Source organism: Bos javanicus, chromosome 13 (genome assembly GCF_032452875.1).
Source record: "Bos javanicus breed banteng chromosome 13, ARS-OSU_banteng_1.0, whole genome shotgun sequence".
Taxonomy (NCBI): Eukaryota; Metazoa; Chordata; class Mammalia; order Artiodactyla; family Bovidae; genus Bos; species Bos javanicus.
The window spans coordinates 26,275,097-26,294,668 of NC_083880.1; the positions used below are offsets into that span (position 1 = coordinate 26,275,097).

Here is a 19,572-nt window from a genome sequence, read left to right on the forward strand (position 1 = left end):
CTATTATGCAAGAATCCCACTTAAAATTGGAGTATAATTGCTTTACAATGTTGTGTTAGTTTCTACTGTACATCAGCGTGAATCAGCTATAGGTATACATATATCCTCCCCTCACTCTTGAGCCTCCCTCCCACCTCCCCTCCACCATCCCACCCCTCTAAGGTCATCACAGAGCACTGAGCTGAGTTCCCTGTGCTATACTGTAGCTTCTCACTAGTAGTGAATTCATGTCAGTGCCACTCTGCCAATTCATTCTGCTCCATTTCTCTTATTATTTTTTGTACTTACTTTAATAACTAGGAATACTCCCGATTATCTTTTTGGAACAAATGTAGATATCCTTAACTCTCTCAAGATTCCTTTCTTATGTATGTCGTATAGTAACTTCAGGAGGTCCAGTTTAAATCTCAATTTAGCATCTGGGAAATTATAGTCCTGTATTTCCTACAAAAGAAAGGATTAGATGAGTCTTTTGGAGAAGGAAGTGGCAACCCACTCCAGTATTCTCGCCTGGAGAATCCCATGGACTGAGGAGCCTGGCAGGCTACAGTCCACGGGGGTGCAAGAGTCAGACATGACTTAGCGACTAAACCACTACCAAGATGTCTCTGATGTTCTTCCTGATGCTGACTTTATTATTTCCATATCACAGCTCACTTTGCTCTCATATCCGTTTCAATCTCTACTCCTTATATGATAACTGTTTTTCAACCAGTGCTCACTAAAGGAAATTGACAGTCTATTGACATTGACAGCCTATCGTGGACAGTAAGACTTCTGGAATTCCCAAAAGAATAGATGGCCTCTTGAGACTTGAGAATGGCCTCTCTCCCTGTGAGTCTTAGGGTCCTCTTTTATATGCTACAGTTTGCTTATGTAATTATGTTTTTGATTTTTAACTAATTATCTTCTCCTTGAAGTGAGGGTCTTACATTGAATCCCCAGCTCTTAGCACAATGACTGACACATGGTGGGTGCTTAATGCTTAGTAATTGATAAATGAATGAATGAAAATGTCAGCTGCAGAATTGGAAGTAGCTTCCCACAGTTCCCTCCACACCTAACACATTCCTATTCCCCTGACTTGTTGCATGTCCTCAAGTGTCTGAAACATATGACACCATGGTCTGGAAGAGGCTGATCGTGGGACAAAAACACAACATTATTGGGTTGGCCAAAAAGTTCATTCTAGTTTTTCCATATGACATTACGGAACTTTTTGCCAATCCAATAAATAACACAGAACCATAAAGCAAGAAAATTCCTTCCATTCAGGTTCTCTTTCTATCCTTCTGATTATTTCCAGGAGAAAAATTAGTTTGGAAATAATAGGTCTTTAACACCTGCACAGCAGTTGCTAATTTTCCTTTACAACAAAGAGCAGATCAAACTTCAGGCTTAGAGCCTCCCATTGCAATACGACCTAGATGAAATCTATTCTCTTTATTTCACTGTATTCATTTTCATCATTACATTCTATGTGTGAATTATCTATCAGTTCTTCCTTTAAAGTGGCAATGTAAAATTTTCTTTAAAATATTTTAAATAGAAGAAATTTAAAGAAAATATTAGCTGGTACACAGATACAGGCAGGAATCTTGAGAGTGGTATGCAAATGATTGGGATTTGGTAAACTAGATCACTTCATCCTTTTGTTTATTTTAAAGACTATAATTCAAACTGTTTTCTCTCTGTGTCTCTAGAAGGCATTGCAGTGAAGGATTACCTACTGAAGGCTTAAATCGAGTGGAAACTATTTCTAATTTAATGAGCTGAATTATTCTTATCCTGTCTGAACCATATGGGTTTATATTATATTCTTTTTTCCATATTGTTTAAATGGAACTGATTCCAATATCATTTAAGGCTGTAAACTGAAGAATCAGCATCCCAGAGGAATGAGAGCAACCCGAGGGAAGTGACTGACCGAGCCAGCTTTCTGTCCCCCATCCTTAGCGCTGCATCTTGCCCATGTTATATGCATTCACACATTTGTTAAGTGAATGAATGGGCGGATGGTTATAATGAATGGAGCTGCAGGGATGTCTCTGCTAGATATCTCTTATAGGCAAGCAACACATGGTCCTCAAGAAAGGGCTTCAAAGATTTTATATTAATAGTAACATGATCGAGAGCAAAGACATAAATCTTTACAAATCCAAATTTGAATTTCAGTTCTTCCATTAATTATTTATACAGCCAAGAGTAAATGACTTTAACGTCTGAGAATTACTTCTCACCCCGCCTGTAGAGTTGTTGTACATCTTAAACATGATAGAAATATATGTAAATATGTCATGTAGGGGGTTTTGGTTGCAAACCACAGACACTGACGATAGCTAAATTAAGCAAAAAGGGAATTCATTGTAATGATATGGGGAAGGCCACAGACTGAAGAGAAAGCTGAGGATCCAGGTTTGGGCAGACCTGACCCAAGGTGGCTTGAGGGATCAAGGTAGCCTGAGCTAAGGGATAACATCCCTTGAACGCCATATTCTCATTTTCATAAGAACTTCATTTTTTATTTCAAATTTTTGAAAAGTAAATCTCACCTCTCTAAGGCTTAAAATTCCAAGGCAATTATCAGTACTGATAAATAAAATGATTATTGTAGTCTCTTGAGAATAGGATAAACAGGAAATACCCGAGTTCTTGTTTTATTTCAGCCATTTCCCTCAGGGCTTAGTAAAATTGTTGAACATTTCTTTTTCTTTATCCTGATCTCTCACTGATCAATGGTAGTGTTTATAGAATTCCAGTAGCTCTGAAAACTTGAAGAAAATATGAAAAAGGAATAGGATCTCATCTGTCACTAGAAATGACACTATTATCCTGGAACTTAAGGATCTTATCACTTAAATTTCCCACCTTTTGCTTTAGGGGTCTCTCCCCACATTTGAGAGCCATACAGACAAAGACTACCATGCCAATGCAAAGGAAAGTCACAAGTCTTGTATTTCTTAACAGTGCAGTATAGAAGTGGAACAAGTTAGAGGAGAGAGGTGAAAGTGGTCCACTCCTCAGGGAGGAGTTGTTTTATCACTGACATTGTTTAGAAGGAAGGAGGTGTTTTATCACTGACATTGTTTAGAAGGGAGGAGGTGTTTTATCACTGACATTGTTTAGAATCACCACCATAAGGTGGTGATAAAAAGCAGAACAACTTTGACTTATTATTATTGCCTAAAAGTCTATAAAGAAATTGTTACCTGCGCCCAGGACAGACATTCCCACAACCCCACCTCACTGTCAGGCTGTTCATGCAATGCACTTTATTTGAACCTGAAACTGTTTCTCTTCAGAAAAAGAAAGGAGAAAGGGACAGATTTTATTTGGCTCAGTAGGGATCATAAGGAAACACAGAGCTGAAGTAGACAAAAATGAGAAGGTTCATTTATGAAAAGGAGTTTCCTTCAGTATCCATAGATTTGTTTGACTTAGGACATTAATGATGTAGGACAGATCTAAAAGAAACCTCTCACAGAATACTTGCTAAGCTAGGTTTGCTGGTTGGTTAGTTTTAAGAAACCTAGAAAGGCAATATCTCTAGGCTCAGGAAAGCCAAGTATATTTTCAAGAGGAACAATGAGGAACTATTTTAAATGAAAGGGAATGGAGAGAGATTAAGAAACTCAATGCCAGAAGAACATTTTCCTATTCCCTACAATATGGTTTCTGAAAACAAATTGCCTTTTCCTTTTTCTAAGGCTAATCAATAAAAAAACAAAACTTTTTTTGTTTGTAGTATATATAAAACGAACATTTAAGCAAGCTGCAAGAAAACCTTCTTCTGGCTCTGACATGGAGATTTTCATTTCATGCATTATTCAGGACTACCCATTCTGGATCAGTGCAATTCATAGCAGTTTTCTCTACTATGCTCATTAGCACCAAATATGTACGCTTTGTGGGAAAGGATAGATAGATAGCGACTTTTGTTTCCTATTAAACATTTTTACTAAAGTGTAGTTAATTTAGAGTGTTGTTTTCATTTCTGCTGTACAAGAAAGTGATTCAGTTATACATCTATGCATTCTTTTTTATATTCTTCTCCATTATGGTTTATCACAGGATGTTGAATATAGTTCTCTGTGCTATACAGTGGGACCTTGTTGTTTTATCCATTCCATATATATAGCTTATGTCTGCAAACCCCAACCTCCCACTCCGTCCCTTCCCCTAGTAAATTTTGAAAAGTGGCTGGAAGATATTTATATTTATTCATTTCAGGTATTCTTACAAGGAAACTTTAAATTTTTTAAAGCGCAAAAGGAAGAAAATCTTTTTATACATTTCCCCAGTGACTGATGATGTTGAGTTTATTTTTGGGTGTTTATTGGTCATTTATTTATCTCTTTAGAAATACGTCCATTTTTTAATTGGGCTTTTGCATTTTGGTGTTGTATGAGTTTTTATAAATTCTAGATCTGAGGCTCTTAATCAGATAAATTATTTGAAAATATTTTCTCCAAATCTATGGATTTTCTTTTTTTACTTTCTTGATAGTGTGCTTTGGTGCACGTATTTTTTTTTTTCCTATGAAGCTCAGTTTATCTGTTTTTTCTTTTGTACATATGCCTTGGTATGATATTTAAGAAACCATTGCCTAATCTCAGGTCAGAAAGATCTATACCTCTGGTTCCTTCTAAGCATTTTATAGTTTTAGTTCTTACATTTGAGTCTTTGATTCATTTGGAATTAATTTTTGTATATTATGTGAGATAGAGGTCTAAATTAATTCTTTTGCACTTGGATATATAATTGTCCTTAGGACCATTTGTTAAAAAAATTTCTTTTTTTTTTTTTTGGTAGCACTGAGCAGCTTGTGGGGTCTAGTTCAATCCAGGGATTGAACCCAGGATCATGGCAGTAAAAACACCAAGTCCTAACCCCTGGACAGCCAGGGAGCTCCCTTTTTTATATTTTTGTTTTTAAAGATTATTTTTTTCCTTATTGAATAATATTGGCACTGTTGTCAAAAAACCAGTTGACTGAAGATGTAGAGATTTATTTCTGGATGATCAGTTTTATTCTGTTGTTCTGTATGTCTGTCATTATGCTTGTATCACACTGTTTTGTTAAATTGACTTAAACCTGTAGATCAATTTAGGGAATATTGCCATCTTAGCAGTATTAGATCTTCCAGCCCATGAACACACTTTCCATCTCTTTAGATCTTTTAAAATTTCTTTCAATGATGTTGTATAGATTACATCTTTTACCTTCTTGGTTAAATTTACTCCTAGGTGTTTTTTGATGCTATAGTAAGTGAAACTCTTTAGTCAGTTTTATTTTCAAGTTGCTCATTGCTTATATATAAAAATAAAACTGATTTTTAAATGTTGAACTTACATCTTACAACTTTGCTGAATTTGGTGTTTAGTTCAGATTATGTGTGTGTGTGTTCTTTAGAGTTTTCTATATATGAGATTGTGTCATCTACTAATAGATACAGCTTTACTTCTCCCATCCCAATATGGATTCATTTTATTTCTTTTTTTCTTGACAAATTACTCATACTAGAACTTCTGGTACAATGATGAATAGAAGTGGTGAAAACAGACATTTTTGCCTTTTTCCTGACAGCAGAAGAAATAATCTGCAGATTCCTTCTAGCTCTATCAAATATTTGACTTGTAACAGTCTTATAACTCTTTCTTCTCCCTTATCCTATCTACTTACAATCAGGTCAAAAGAAAGGAAGGTTACTATGAGATACGAGAGCTAAAGCAGGTAATTGGAATTGATAAAATTACCTATATTGGGGAAGCTGAGTTGTGGGTTTCCTTCTTATAATAGCAGTAACTTAAAATAGTCACCACAGTCTTACTGAACTTCATGTCTCATAAATGTTAAAGTCTATTTTTGCCTAGGTGATACTGATCCTTTTAAATATATCCAGTGATTAAAAAGTAGCGTATGTTACTTCTGAAAATGAAATTTTGAGAAATAGATGAAAAGCTTGATAAGCATGAGGGCTTATGACCACTTAAAGCAAACTGAGAAGTAGGACTTCAGCCTTTTTTGTGTTATTTAGTATCAAGGCTCTTTTGCCAAGAATTGAGTGGCTTTATATTTATAAAAGAAAATAATCACCTCCTATCTTTCATCAGAAGCATTTATTTTCCGGAATTTCTAATAAAGCAGTAAAATTAATAGAAATTCAAATCTAATGGAGAACTTTAAGACTTTAGGATTATTCCAATTAAGTTAGTAGAAGCTTGTATGGCTTGATTATGTACATATTCATTTCCTTGTAGTAAACAAAAAAGTTGTGGTTGAATCAGAAATGCAAATATTCTGAAAATGGAAAACTTTCTGATACTAGAGGTTTAAAATTTTGTTGTTAGTGTAACAAAAACTCAAAATTGTATCTGACAGGTTAGAGCAGTCAGCCCATTGGAAAGATAGGTGCACCAGACTTAAGCCTTTGGGGAAAATATTATTTAGAGCAGTAGCTCTCAAACTATAGCCTTCATCAGAATTTATTTAAAGGGCTTGTTAAAATACAGGTTTCTGGGCCATAACCCCCAGTGTTTCTGATATAGTAGATCTGGAGGGGACCCAAGAATTTGCATTTTTAACAAGTTTTGGGATGATGTTAATGCTACTGGTTTGGGAACCACTGGCCTAGAGCAAGTGGCATCTCAATTGAACCTTGAAGGAATATGTACAAATTGGCTAAATTAGGGGTTTGTATTGATGAGGGCAGAGGGAGGGGAAGTACAGGAAAAGGAGGGCAAAGGTTCAGATAGAGGACACCATATGTTGTTCAGAGACCTGGAGGAAGGCAAGAATGGTGAGCGATGAGCCTGCTGAAGCAAGGAGGGACCAATTTTTAAAGGCCTTTTAGCATCCTAAGGTAGCTGGATTTGGGTGGAGAAGCACAGGACTGTAAACAGGAGAGAAACAGGATCAGAAGTGCAGTTAGGAACGTCGTTGTGGCTTTAACGTACAGTGTGGCCTGATGGTGGAAGAGAACAGTAAGGATACTGGTTAGGAAGCTACTAGAGGAAATAGGTTGATGACCAGGAGCTGTACAGTGGCAGTGAAAATGGAGAAAAATAGAAAGATTTGAAAGATATTCTAAGTGTTTAAGAGGTAAAAATTAAATTATTTTAAAAAATACTTTTTTATGGCTGTGGCAGTTCTTAGTTGTGGCACGTGGACTCTTCATTGCTGTGCACTCAGTTCAGTTCAGTTCAGTCGCTCAGTCGTGTCCAACTCTGTGACTCCATGAATAGCAGCACACCAGGCCTGCCTGTCCATCACCAACACCCGGAGTTCACTCAAACTCACGTCCATCGAGTCGGTGATGTGATCCAGCCATCTCATCCTCTGTCGTCCCCTTCTCCTCCTGCCCTCAATCCCTCCCAGCATCAGAGGCTTTTCCAGTGAGTCAACTCTTCGCATGAGGTGGCCAAAGTACTGGAGTTTCAGCTTTAGCATCAGTCCTTCCGATGAACACCCAGGACTGATCTCCTTCAGAATGGACTGGTTGGATCTCCTTGCAATCCAAGGGACTCTCAAGAGTCTTCTCCAACACCACAGTTCAAAAGCATCAGTTCTGCGGCGCTCAGCTTTCTTCACAATCCAACTCTCACATCCATACATGACCACTGGAAAAACCATAGCCTTGACTAGATGGACCTTTGTTGGCAAAGTAATGTCTCTGCTTTTTAATATGTTATCTAGGTTGGTCATAACTTTCCTTCCAAGGAGTAAGCGTCTTTTAATTTCATGGCTGCAATCACCATCTGCAGTGATCTTGGAGCCCCAAAAAATGAAGTCTGACACTGTTTCCCCATCTATTTGCCGTGAAGTGATGGGACCAGATGCCATGATCTTAGTTTTCTGAATGTTGAGCTTTAAACCAACTTTTCACTCTTCTCTTTCACTTTCATCAAGAGGCTTTTTAGTTCTTCTTCACTTTCTGCCATAGACTCTGATGCTGGGAGGGATTGGGGGCAGGAGGAGAAGGGGACAACAGAGGATGAGATGGCTGGATGGCATCACTGACTCGATGGGCACTAGTTGTGCACAACTAGGCTTCTCTGTAGTTGTGGTGCCCTGGTTCAGTAGTTGAGGCATGCGGGTTTAGTTGCCTGGCCAGAGGTTGAACCCAAGTCTCTTGCATTGCCTGGTGGATTCTTAATCACTGGACCTCTAGGGAAGTACCCAGATATTCTTAATTATGCATTTGCTATTTGGAACATAGATGAGGGAGAAGTATCAAAGTTCCTCCCTAGGTTTCTGCTTTGAATACTTAACTGGTACTGGTCATTCAGACAGGTAACACATGAACAGTGGGTTAGAGGAGACAGGAATTGAGAGAGTGATAATTTTATTTTGGGACCTGTTGATGTCCAATGGGTCACTGAGTCTACAGATCTTGAGCTCAGGAGAGTGATCTCAATAAACCAAAGTTACAGATTTGAGACTCACCAACAGGTACATAACTGAAGCAGAGTCATGGTTGGAATTTCCCAGGTATAACATGTAGAACAAAAACAAGATGACAACATTTAGGAGATCCTTGAGGAGAAGTCTTATTTAAAAGGAAGACTGAGGCAGAGGACTCTGTCCTGGAAACTAAAATATTGCAGACAGAGGAGTAGGATGAAAACCAAGAGAATATGACATAATGGAAGCAATCAATTAGAGGGGCTTCCTTCATGGTCCAGTGGTTAAGACTCCACCTTCCAATGCAGGGAGTAAGGGTTCAATCCCTGGTGGGGGAGCTAAGATTCCGTGTACCTTGCTGCCAAAAAACAAAAAAAAAAAAACATAGAAGCAATATTGTAACAAATTCAATAAAGACTCCAAAAAGTATCCACCTAAAAAAAAACTAAAGAAAAGAACAAACTAGCAATTAGATCAGATCAGATCAGATCAGTCGCTCAGTCCTGTCCGGCTCTTTGCGACCCCATGAAACACAGCACACCAGGCCTCCCTGTCCATCACCAACTCCCAGAGTTCACTCAGACTCACGTCCATCAAGTCAGTGATGCCATCCAGCCATCTCATCCTCTGTCATCCCCTTCTCTTCCTGCCCCCAATCCCTCCCAGCATCAGAGTCTTTTCCAATGAGTCAACTCTTCGCATGAGGTGGCCAAAGTATTGGAGTTTCAGCTTTACCATCATTCCTTCCAAAGAAATCCCAGGGCTGATCTCCTTCAGAATGGACTGGTTGGATCTCCTTGCAGTCCAAGGGACTCTCAAGAGTCTTCTCCAACACCACAGTTCAAAAGCATCAATTCTTCGATGCTCAACCTTCTTCACAGTCCAACTTTCACATCCATACATGACCACAGGAAAAACCATAGCCTTGACTAGATGAACCTTTGTTGGCAAAGTAATGTCTCTGCTTTTGAATATGCTATCTAGGTTGGTCATAACTTTCCTTCCAAGGAGTAAGCGTCTTTTAAATTTCATGGCTGCAGTCACCATCTGCAGTGATTCTGGAGCCCAGAAAAATAAAGTCTGACACTGTTTCCACTGTTTCCCCATCTATTTCCCATGAAGTGGTGGGACCGGATGCCATGATCTTTCTTCTCTGAATGTTGAGCTTTAAGCCAACTTTTTCACTCTCCACTTTCACTTTCATCAAGAGGCTTTTGAGTTCCTCTTCACTTTCTGCCATAAGGGTGGTGTCATCTGCATATCTGAGGTTATTGATATTTCTCCTGGCAATCTTGATTCCAGTTTGTGTTTCTTCCAGTCCAGCGTTTGAAGAAGATACGCATATAACCTAAATATAAGCCCTTATAGTAATTTTATAAGCTCAGACAAGAAGTGTGTGTAAAGTGAAAAAGTAGAGGTAGATATATGCTGCTGCTGCTGCTGCTAAGTCATTTCAGTCGTGTCAACTCTGTGCAACCCCATAGATGGCAGCCCACCAGGCTTCCCCGTCCCTGGGATTCTCCAGGCAAGAACACTGGAGTGGGTTGCCATTTCCTTCTCCAGTGCATGAAAGTGAAAAGTCAAAGTGAAGTCGCTCAGTCGTGTCCGACCCTCAGCGACCCCATGGACTGCAGCCTTCCAGGCTCCTCCGTCCATGGGATTTTCCAGGCAAGAGTACAGGAGTGGGGTGCCATTGCCTTCTCCAAGAGGTAGACATATAGTGACAGCCAATTCCTGGATTGCCATAGTTTTTTATCATTTCAACATGATTTCTTTATTTATGATGTACATAAATTCTTATTTATGAATTTATCTACTATTAATGAGAACTGAATATATACTTTAAATATGCCATTTTGTATTAAATTTTGGAGATTTTTTTGTAGTCCTTATATATATTACTGTGTTCATTGAGAATAGTGAAACCTTCTCAACAGATGATAGCTTAAAGATTAATCTATGAAAAAATAGTCGGAAAAGTAATCTGTGTAAGTTTAATGGTTGCACTTTTTCTACAGCTGTATTTCATATAAGTGCATGTCTAAGGATTTCACTTTTAGAACTTGGTTTCTAGGCAGTGAACCCATGTAGACTAACAAGAGCTAATTTTTTTTAAAGATGTAGCAGAATTTTCTCATTTTATTTTAAGGCAATCCTAGAAAAATGCGTCTTATTCCATTTTACAAAAACCAATATCCTGAAATGCTTAGACTGCAGTGCAGAGTTATGTTACTGTATTTTCTAGTGTTTGAAAGTCAGTAAAATCGATAACAGGAGGCTCATGAGGGCTGGGCTTTGGTTTTTCCCTCTCTGGAAATGAGATGTGGGGACCTGACAATCTTGAATTCTCAGACTCTATGATAAATACCCATGGAAAACATGAAAATGTCTGATAATTTGGAAGCTGGTTTCTTGACTAAAAGATTACTCTACTGGGATCATATAGACTTCCTCTGCAAAAAACAAGCTCATCTGGTTAAGAAGTAGTATATTTTAAAGATATTTATTTTAAAAATTCGCTCTTTGCTCTCTTTGAGCAAATATGTGAAAATCTTCAAGTAACAGAGAAATTAATGACTTTCCACATCTCGGCCATAGAAAGAAAGTATAAATCATAACTCTTTTTCTCTGAAGCAGTGGTTCTCAACCCAGTGAAAACCCCTCAAAGTAACTTGAAAAATCCCTAGGAGTTCCTCTGGGTTAAGGAAAACTTCTACTCTTGCCAAACCTTTCCACCCACTGTCGCTCAAAGACAACATTCCTCAAAGACTTTGTTATGTTTTTCCCTTCAGTTAGAATATCCTCTTATATGTTTTCTACTTTCCTCCATTTCTGTCAATTGATATCCGTCAAGGCCCAGACCAACTACCACCTCCCCTCTTTATCTAACTTTAAATGTAGTAGAATCTATAAAATACTGAATCACTGTGGAATTGTTAGTTTCACACCTGAGACTAATATCACAAATCAACTATACTTCAAAAAAAAGGATTAACAGTGGGTTTAATTTGGGAACAAGTACAAGTGATTCTTAACAGGCAGCACTTCAACTCCCTGGAGCGGAAGTGTTTGAGGCCCATAGAGGGAGGCAGTGCGTTCGCTACCAGTGCTCGTGTGTTTCACCCAGGGAATGGAGAATACCTGCTAATCTGGTGAACTACAGCTCTTCCTTGATTTACAATAGAATTATATCCAGATAAATCCATTGTAGATTGAGAGTATCGTTAAGTTGTGAGCGCATCTAACATACCTAACATCATAGTTTAACCCAGTCTACCTTAACTGTGCTCAGAACACTTACAGTAGCCTCCACTTCGGCAACATCATCTAACGCAAGGTCTGTTTTATAATAAAATGTTGAATATCTCATATCATTTATTGAATACTGTACTGAAAGTGAAAAGCATAATGATTGAATGAGTACAGAATGGTTGTAAGTGGATCAGTTGTTTAACCTTGTGATCCCGTGGCTGTCTGGGAGCTGAGGCATCAGGAGAGAGTATTGTACCACGTACCATTAGCCCAGTTAAAGATCGAAATTCAGGTTCAAAGTACAGTTTCTACTGAATGCTTATCAATTTGTGCCATCATAAAATCAAAATATCACTAAGTTGAAGTGTTTAAAATTGGGGACTGTCTGTAGTTAAACAATGAGTAAAGTGATCTTTTGTATTCTTATTTTATACTAAAACCTTTCTGATGTTGTTCCACATTAAAATTGAGGATAAGTATTTTATTCAGAATTAATTCACACTGTGTGTTAGCTGAAGGACAATGGAGTTAAAGATATGGGTTAAAGTGAAAGTTGCTCAGTCATGTCTGCTTCTTTGTGACCCCCTGTGCTATAGCCCGCCAGGCTCCTCTGTCCATGAATTCCCCAGGCAAGAATACTGGAGTGGGTTGCCATTTCCTTCTCCAGGGGATCTTCCCAATGACCCAGGGATCAAACCCAGGTCTTCTGCATTGCAGACAGACTCTTTACTGTCAGAGCCACCAGAAAACCCACAAATATGGATAGGGGGAGGATAAATATGAACATGCTAGAAAATAACTTTCTTTACTGGATATAAGGGGGAAGAGCTATCAAAGCCCTGCATTGAGAGAAAAGATAGTAAAAAACATCTAGATTATTTCAGGTGTGTAAGTTTCATTTCTGGATTTATAATGATTTTTATGAATAATTCATAGGAACATTTCATTTAATATGTTGAAAGAATGAGATGGAAGAGGAAGCAGAAAAGCTGAAAAGATGAATTTATTTAGAAATTGATTATGGATACCCTTATAGTACCATAAACCATTATGGTAGTTTATGTCAAGTCACAACTTTGTGACCTAAAATATCAGAATGAGAGTAGGGAGTTAAAATCAGCTAAGAATATTCTGGAGATGATATTAAAGAAAGGATAGCTGGAAAGATCCCTATAGTAAGGTTGAATTTTGTCTTCACATCATTTTCAGAGATGAAACAGTTCTTAGATACCATGTAATCCAGTAGTTCTCAACCCTGGCTATGCATTTGAGTCATATATACACCAAAAAAATGAATGTAGTTCTTGTAGGTCATATCCCAATCTTCTTCTTTAATGCAATAGTCTTATTGAGGGGTATTTAAATAGTCCTCTTATTGCTTTTGTTTTTGTACTCATAATTATTTTTCATTTTGTGATACAATGATGACAAAGGGAGGCTACAAAAAATTATTTTCAAAAAATACCTTTTATAACATTCTACTATAAAGAATAACTCATTTGAGGAAATTTTTGACTTAGTATAATGTAAAATCCAACTACCAACTTTCAGGACTATCTTTTGATCCCTTAGAAACCCAGTTTGAGCAGTGTTTCCCTATGGATCTTTCTAAGGTCCTGAGAATTTTCCTTGAAATATTAAGACATCCTCAAAAGAATTCCATCCTACACAAATCTATTGACTCACTGACCTCTAACACAGGATATTTGTTCTGCTACTGGAAGATAAAATAGAAAGGAATTCAGTAATGATAACAAGTGGCACTTTTTTTTTTTTTTTAGTGTTAAAATTCTGCCTAAGTAAGTTTGGGTAGATTTAGATTTCACCAAGAAAAACCAGATATTTTAGAGTTTTACTTCCTGGATGTTAGGTTTGCCTTCACATTTTGATGTCTTGCTCTCCCAGGGTTTTGAAGGTGTTTCTTTCACGAACAGCCCAGAGGATTCCATACATGACTGGTGGACGTGTCATGAGGATGCTGGCGGTAATACTCCTGGTAGTGTTCTGGTTTCTCGTTGGCTGGACATCATCTGTTTGCCAGAATTTGGAGAGGCACATTTCACTCATTGGCCAAGGGCGAACGTCAGATCACCTCATCTTCAGTATGTGCCTCGTCGAGCGCTGGGATTACATGACAGCAGCCGGTACGTGGTCACTCGGTTTGTGCGGTTGTCTTCTGTTTGCCCACTAGCATGACAACGGACTTCCTCAGAAGCCTTGCCAAACCCTTTCACAAACTCTAGAGGAATTTTACCCATTTGGTTTTGGTAAAACAATATTATGAAATGGACAATAATGATATGTGGAATGCAAACTTTTTCTGGGAGTTCCCATTATTTTTCAGAGGTGTGCAGCTTTGTTCAGAAAATGCCCTTCTTTGTACAAGAAGGAGAAACACAGTAAGTAAAGGCAGCTTATTTATACACAGACTTTCTGCTTTCCATCCTATCAATGTGTCCCCATTTGGCTAACAGTATCGATTGTTTTGACTTATTTATTTTGGGAGAAAAAAGGAAATGTGCTGGTATTTTTAATATTGTTTGAGTCCTGTGATATATCAGACTTGGTCTCTATAGAGTGCTCTGAACAAAATTTCTAATTTATCTTTCCTCTAAAGATAATTTATTGGGAATTCTCTGGAGTTCTGGTATTATACAAACACAGAACCTTGCTACTTGTGGGGAGTAAGTTATGTGACTGAGAAACTGGAGAACTTAGAAGAAGCCCATGATGAGTTGGGCCAAAAGCACAGATTATTTTTCTGGTACCTCAGTTTTTTGGAAAATGAGAAAGAGAAAATTCCATAGGAATTTTTCTGTTGTTAATATTGGGCTATTTTTAAACTAAGCCTGCAAAAATACAAAAACATTTTATTATTTTGTTGTCATTCCCCTCAGTCAACCAGGGACAAATCTTAACTTTCTTTGGCAGATGTCAAAAATAAAAACATGAATTTAATTCCCATTATCTATCTCCCGCATATTGGCAGTTGTTTGTGGAATGTTCACATTTAGTATTTTGCTGGAAGCTCATAAAATGTGTACATTGTTTACAATTTGAATGGAATAATATTTTTCTGAGAGGGTATTTTAGGACTCATATAAGCCTGGTATCTGTAGTAATAAAGCAATGTGGGTACATAAAGGGAATGGTTATAGCACTATAATAGTATATAAAGTTAGTCATCATTATTTTGATCAATAGCAATGAAAATATCTGTAGTTCCATATCAGTAGATATCAATATCAGTATTAGAAGATAAAGCATGGGTAGGAAGCAGTTCTGATTCTGACTTTCATCTGAATGTGAAAATTAAACAAATTGTGTAGATATAAAATTTCTACTTAATAGAAACCTGTAACATTAATTTACATTCTTCAATCCAAGTTGACCAAACTAAGAAAAATCGTTTCCCAATATTACTATGAAGAAAAGCACATTACATTTCTTTTATGTTTTACAAAGAATATGATATTCAAAATACATAATGAGGAGTCATTAGGTTGGCAATGAAGAAGCAGAATGAAGCCCAAGAATTTGCTCTGTATCAGGTTCCCAGGTGATGCTTCTGCTTTTGGGTGTGAGACCACACTTTGAGAAGTACTGCTGTATGTCCTTCTCGATTCTAATGATGCCAACTCCAAAATCCCTGAATTTGGGTTGTCTGTGTGGGGCGGGTGTGGGTGTGTGTCTTCTAAAAGCAACGTAGATTGAATTTACTGATTCATCACATCACTTTCTGATTCTCCAAATTCCTTTAACAGATTTTCAAGACTCACAGTAAACTTAAGCAGCATTGTTAATCCAGCATTATTTACAATGTATTTTAACATTACCCTCTTTTCCAGTTAGGCATTTCCTTCCTGTTTCACACAGTTCCTACCCACCTCCACCACTCTCCCTATCAAAGGAAATGTTCTTTCTACCTCTTTGTAATATTCTAAATATTACCCATGCCTCAAAGAACTTCTCTTTTATAAAGATTCTCCTAGGTTCTAGTCCAAATGGTTGTCTTCCTTCATTGAACTACCACTGTACCAAGAGACTTTACCACCTAATTTTGCTTTCGATTCTCACTTATCTTTATAACCCAATAGTAAACTACCTGATGAGAGGAATAAGTCTCTTATATATTTTATATGTACCATAAGGTCTTCAGTACTAGCAACATTATAGGTATTTAGTGGATCTTGTTTATTATAGAAAATTCTTATATATAAAGAAAGTTTATGTAAAATGAACTACAGGTTACTGTCAGTTCTGTATTCATATTTATTTCTACATAGAGATCACAAATGTGACCTTCTTAAGGGTGCAAAATACTTTAAAGTAAAAGACTAATGATAAGGTATAGAGATCAAGAGGTAAGAGGAAGTTAAATGTTTGGTGATAATATTTTTACCTTTTAGTGATTATTTTTGTCCTACTGAATAATTTACTGAACTACTCATAAACTACTGAAACACCTTAGTTTCAAAATTACACTTTTCTTGCAGTGACACAGTTCTCTGAAGAAGAGACACGTGATTTAACAACAGGAACAAATATTTTAAATTAAGACTATCTTGAAAACTCAAAGAGACATGTGGTTGCTGTAAAATTCTTTTTCCACACTACCCTACAGTGGTTGCATTTATTTCTCTTTTGGCATGTAGCATAAGATATTCTGTATTTAACCCCTCTTAATGTTTGCTAATGTGTGCCTCTTTGCAGTTCTCTTTATATATTTCTATAAATAGCATGTTTACCATTAGATTTTTTATATCCAAGCTGTTATTCAAGAATAAATTAATGTATCTTCATTCTGCCAGAAAGAAGCATGTACTGAAAGCTAAATTATTCCCCATTTCCTAAGCAGAAATAATTCTGTGCAGGGAAAGGATGGAGATAGGCTTTACCTTGAAGCTGTTGTGAGAAATCTGTGTCAAGAAGCTGTGTATATTTATATTAGTGTCAGGAGTCAATTTAAAAAAAAAAAAGTGGTGCTAATATATTGATAAACATGGATCAGTTTTACCTGTCTGAAACTATCCGGTTTTTTTTTTTTTTAATACAAATTAAAGAATCATTTGAGTGTGATTCTAGTTTTTCCACTGAAGTAGAACTCTAGTTAGAAATATGAGTCATAAATTTAAGGAATGGGTCCTTCCTACTTCTTGCTCACTCCAGAACTGCCCATGTAGGTGATTTTCCTACCACAGGTGTTTCAGAGGAGGAATCAGGTATAGAAAACTACTGGGAAGAAACCTGATTCTTCTCTTGGCTTGTATATTTTAAACACAAAGCAGACAATGTGTTCAGTAATTCAATTAGTTGTACGCCAGTGTTTAGAAGAGACTGAGAAGAATACAGTAACACCTACTGAGTTATATAGGGAAATTCTAGAATAGCTATTGTTTCTCAGGATTTAAATACTTAATTCTCCTAGAAGATTAGGCTATATTGTGACAGGTGAAATATGGTACAAGCACCCTTTAATGAGTACTGAGGAAAATAGATTAGACTTCCTTTCCATCTGACTTAGATTAATGTTCATGATTTAGGTTCATTTACATGCATCTTTTTTTATTCTAATGTACCATATGCCTTAATCCTGCTGCATCGTTTGTTACAATTTTTTTAATGTATTTTAAATTTTCAATCAAAGAAATGAAAGCTTGACTGCATTGACAGGCTATGTCATGAGAAACTTCACACATACTTTTTTTGGGGGTGGGGGGAGGGTTGTTTGTTTTTTATGTTGTTTTATTTATTTATTTTAAGTTTTTTAATTTTATACTGCACTTTATTGAATCATAATCTGTGAACTTGTAATATATTTAAACATAATGACTTGATATATGATACATTGTGAAATGATTCCCCCAGTCAAGTTAATTAACATATTCATCAACTCACATAGTTTCCTGGGGGAGGTGTGTGTGTATGTGTAAGAATGCTTAAAATCCATTCTCTTAGCAAATTTCAAGTATAGTTACTTACATTAGATCCTCAAAATGTATCCATCTTTTAACAACATCTGTAGCCTTTGACCAATCTCTCCTTATCCCCACAACTTTAGCCCCTGTCAATCATCATTGTACTGTTTCTATGTGTTCGATGTGGTTTTGTTTTGTTGCGTTGTGTTTAGATTCTATATATGATACAGACATACTTTTTGAAGGTCTTTTTCATAGTTTCTTGAATGAGTGACGTAGATATTATTTTCCTTGTTTATCTACATATTACCTCTTGTGAACAATGTTTTATTTCTTTGAAGAGTAGTTGTAATGCTGAAGGGCTGAGAGAAAGGATAAATTAATTTTGTTCCTTCATTTTATCCTTGCTGCTGCTACTGCTAAGTCACTTCAGTCATGTCCGACTCTGTGTGACCCCAGAGACGGCAGCCCACCAGGCTCCCCCGTCCCTGGGATTCTCCAGGCAAGAACACTGGAGTGGGTTGCCATTTCCTTCTCCAATGCATGAAAGTGAGAAGTCAAAGTGAAGTCGCTCAGTTGTGTCCGACTCTTAGCGACCCCATGGACTGCAGCCTACCAGGCTCCTTCCAGGCAAGAGTACTGGAGTGGGGTGCCATTGCCCTCTCCATCATTTTATCCTTACAACGCCATTTTTCTTTTTAGAAGTGAAGAAATTTTGGGATGGGGTCTTGGGGCAGTGCCTAAAAGACATGGAGCAGGAGTAATTAAGATATCTGTAGCAATCATAGCTTCTAAGGAGCTTCAGCTCCCCCGTGGAACCGTTGGATTCTAAAGGGTGAATAATTAAGATGGGGAAAAAAGGTTTTGTTGCTTCAGTAGATAGCCTATAGATTAACTCTGTTGTCAAAAGATTTTGGCAGCTCTTTTACTCGTACTAAGATGACTATCATAGTTTAAAAACAAGCTGCTAACCCATATGGACTGCAAATTCCAGCCTGTTTTACCCCCATTCCACTCCAATGTCTGCAGTAACTGTAGCAAACAGAGCCTTCTTCTGAGGTTTAAGTATGGAGGAATAGGAAGGCTTGTGAGTTTTCCTGTTTGAGCTCACTGAGACCCATTCCCCACAGTAGTCAAAACCAATGTCTATGCCTCTAGTAATAAAGCAAAAGAAAGTCTCCATTGAAGGATATAATTTAGAGAACACTGGTCAAGAGAACCAGGAGACCTGGGATGCAGACTCTGTTCATGGTGAGTCAGCAGGGGTGGAGCCAGGTTCTCAGTGGGCGTGTCCATGGATGTGTCCTACGGCTCAGCTCTGCCCATCTCTTCCTTACTGCTCCCAGGAGCTGAGAAGGGGCATTCCTGGCCGGCAGAGTCCTAGTTGTGAACTCCCAGCAACATCCATCTTCTCCATGCTTCTTAGATGAATACACTGATTTTATGACAAACAGAACTCCTGCAACTCACCAATCACCCACTTCACGGCCACATCCACACTCTCAAAAATGTACCCCCAAGGCCACGTGATCTCACAAAGTCAATCCTCCCTTTAAAATTCTACCAGAAGTATCCTTTTCATTGTTTTCACCACTGTAAATCTCACACCTATCTTTATTTAAATCAAAGAAAAGACAAATAAGCCTCCAGAATATAAAGTTTCTGTCTGCAGCCAAACCCTGGAATGCTGGAATTTGAGCTGTTCTCAAGCATTATTTAGTTGTTTGACCTAATGATAACTTCTGTGCAGTCCACCATATTATTAGAATAAAATGGAGTAAGTTTACTTTGTAAATTTTCTAAGTGGATAGGATTTAGAGAAAAACAGAAGACAACATTAAAAGAAACACTTGGAAAAGGAAAGCTAAATGTTTCATTTATATATTTAGTTGTGACTCATTGGAAAAGACTCTGATGCTGGGAGGGATTGGGGGCAGGAGGAGAAGGGGACGACAGATGATGAGATGGCTGGATGGCATCACTGACTCGATGGACAGGA

The 19,572-nt window shown here is 37.5% G+C and overlaps 1 protein-coding gene across 1 annotated transcript in view; it reads left to right on the plus strand.

The window, feature by feature from the left end:
* Positions 1 to 19,572, plus strand: part of GPR158 (G protein-coupled receptor 158) — a 300,295-nt gene that overhangs the window by 261,195 nt on the left and 19,528 nt on the right. Inside the window, exon 7 of the mRNA XM_061436038.1 lies at positions 13,561 to 13,799. Coding sequence (XP_061292022.1) covers positions 13,561 to 13,799 — 239 coding nt within the window. The remainder of the gene's footprint in view (positions 1 to 13,560; positions 13,800 to 19,572) is intronic.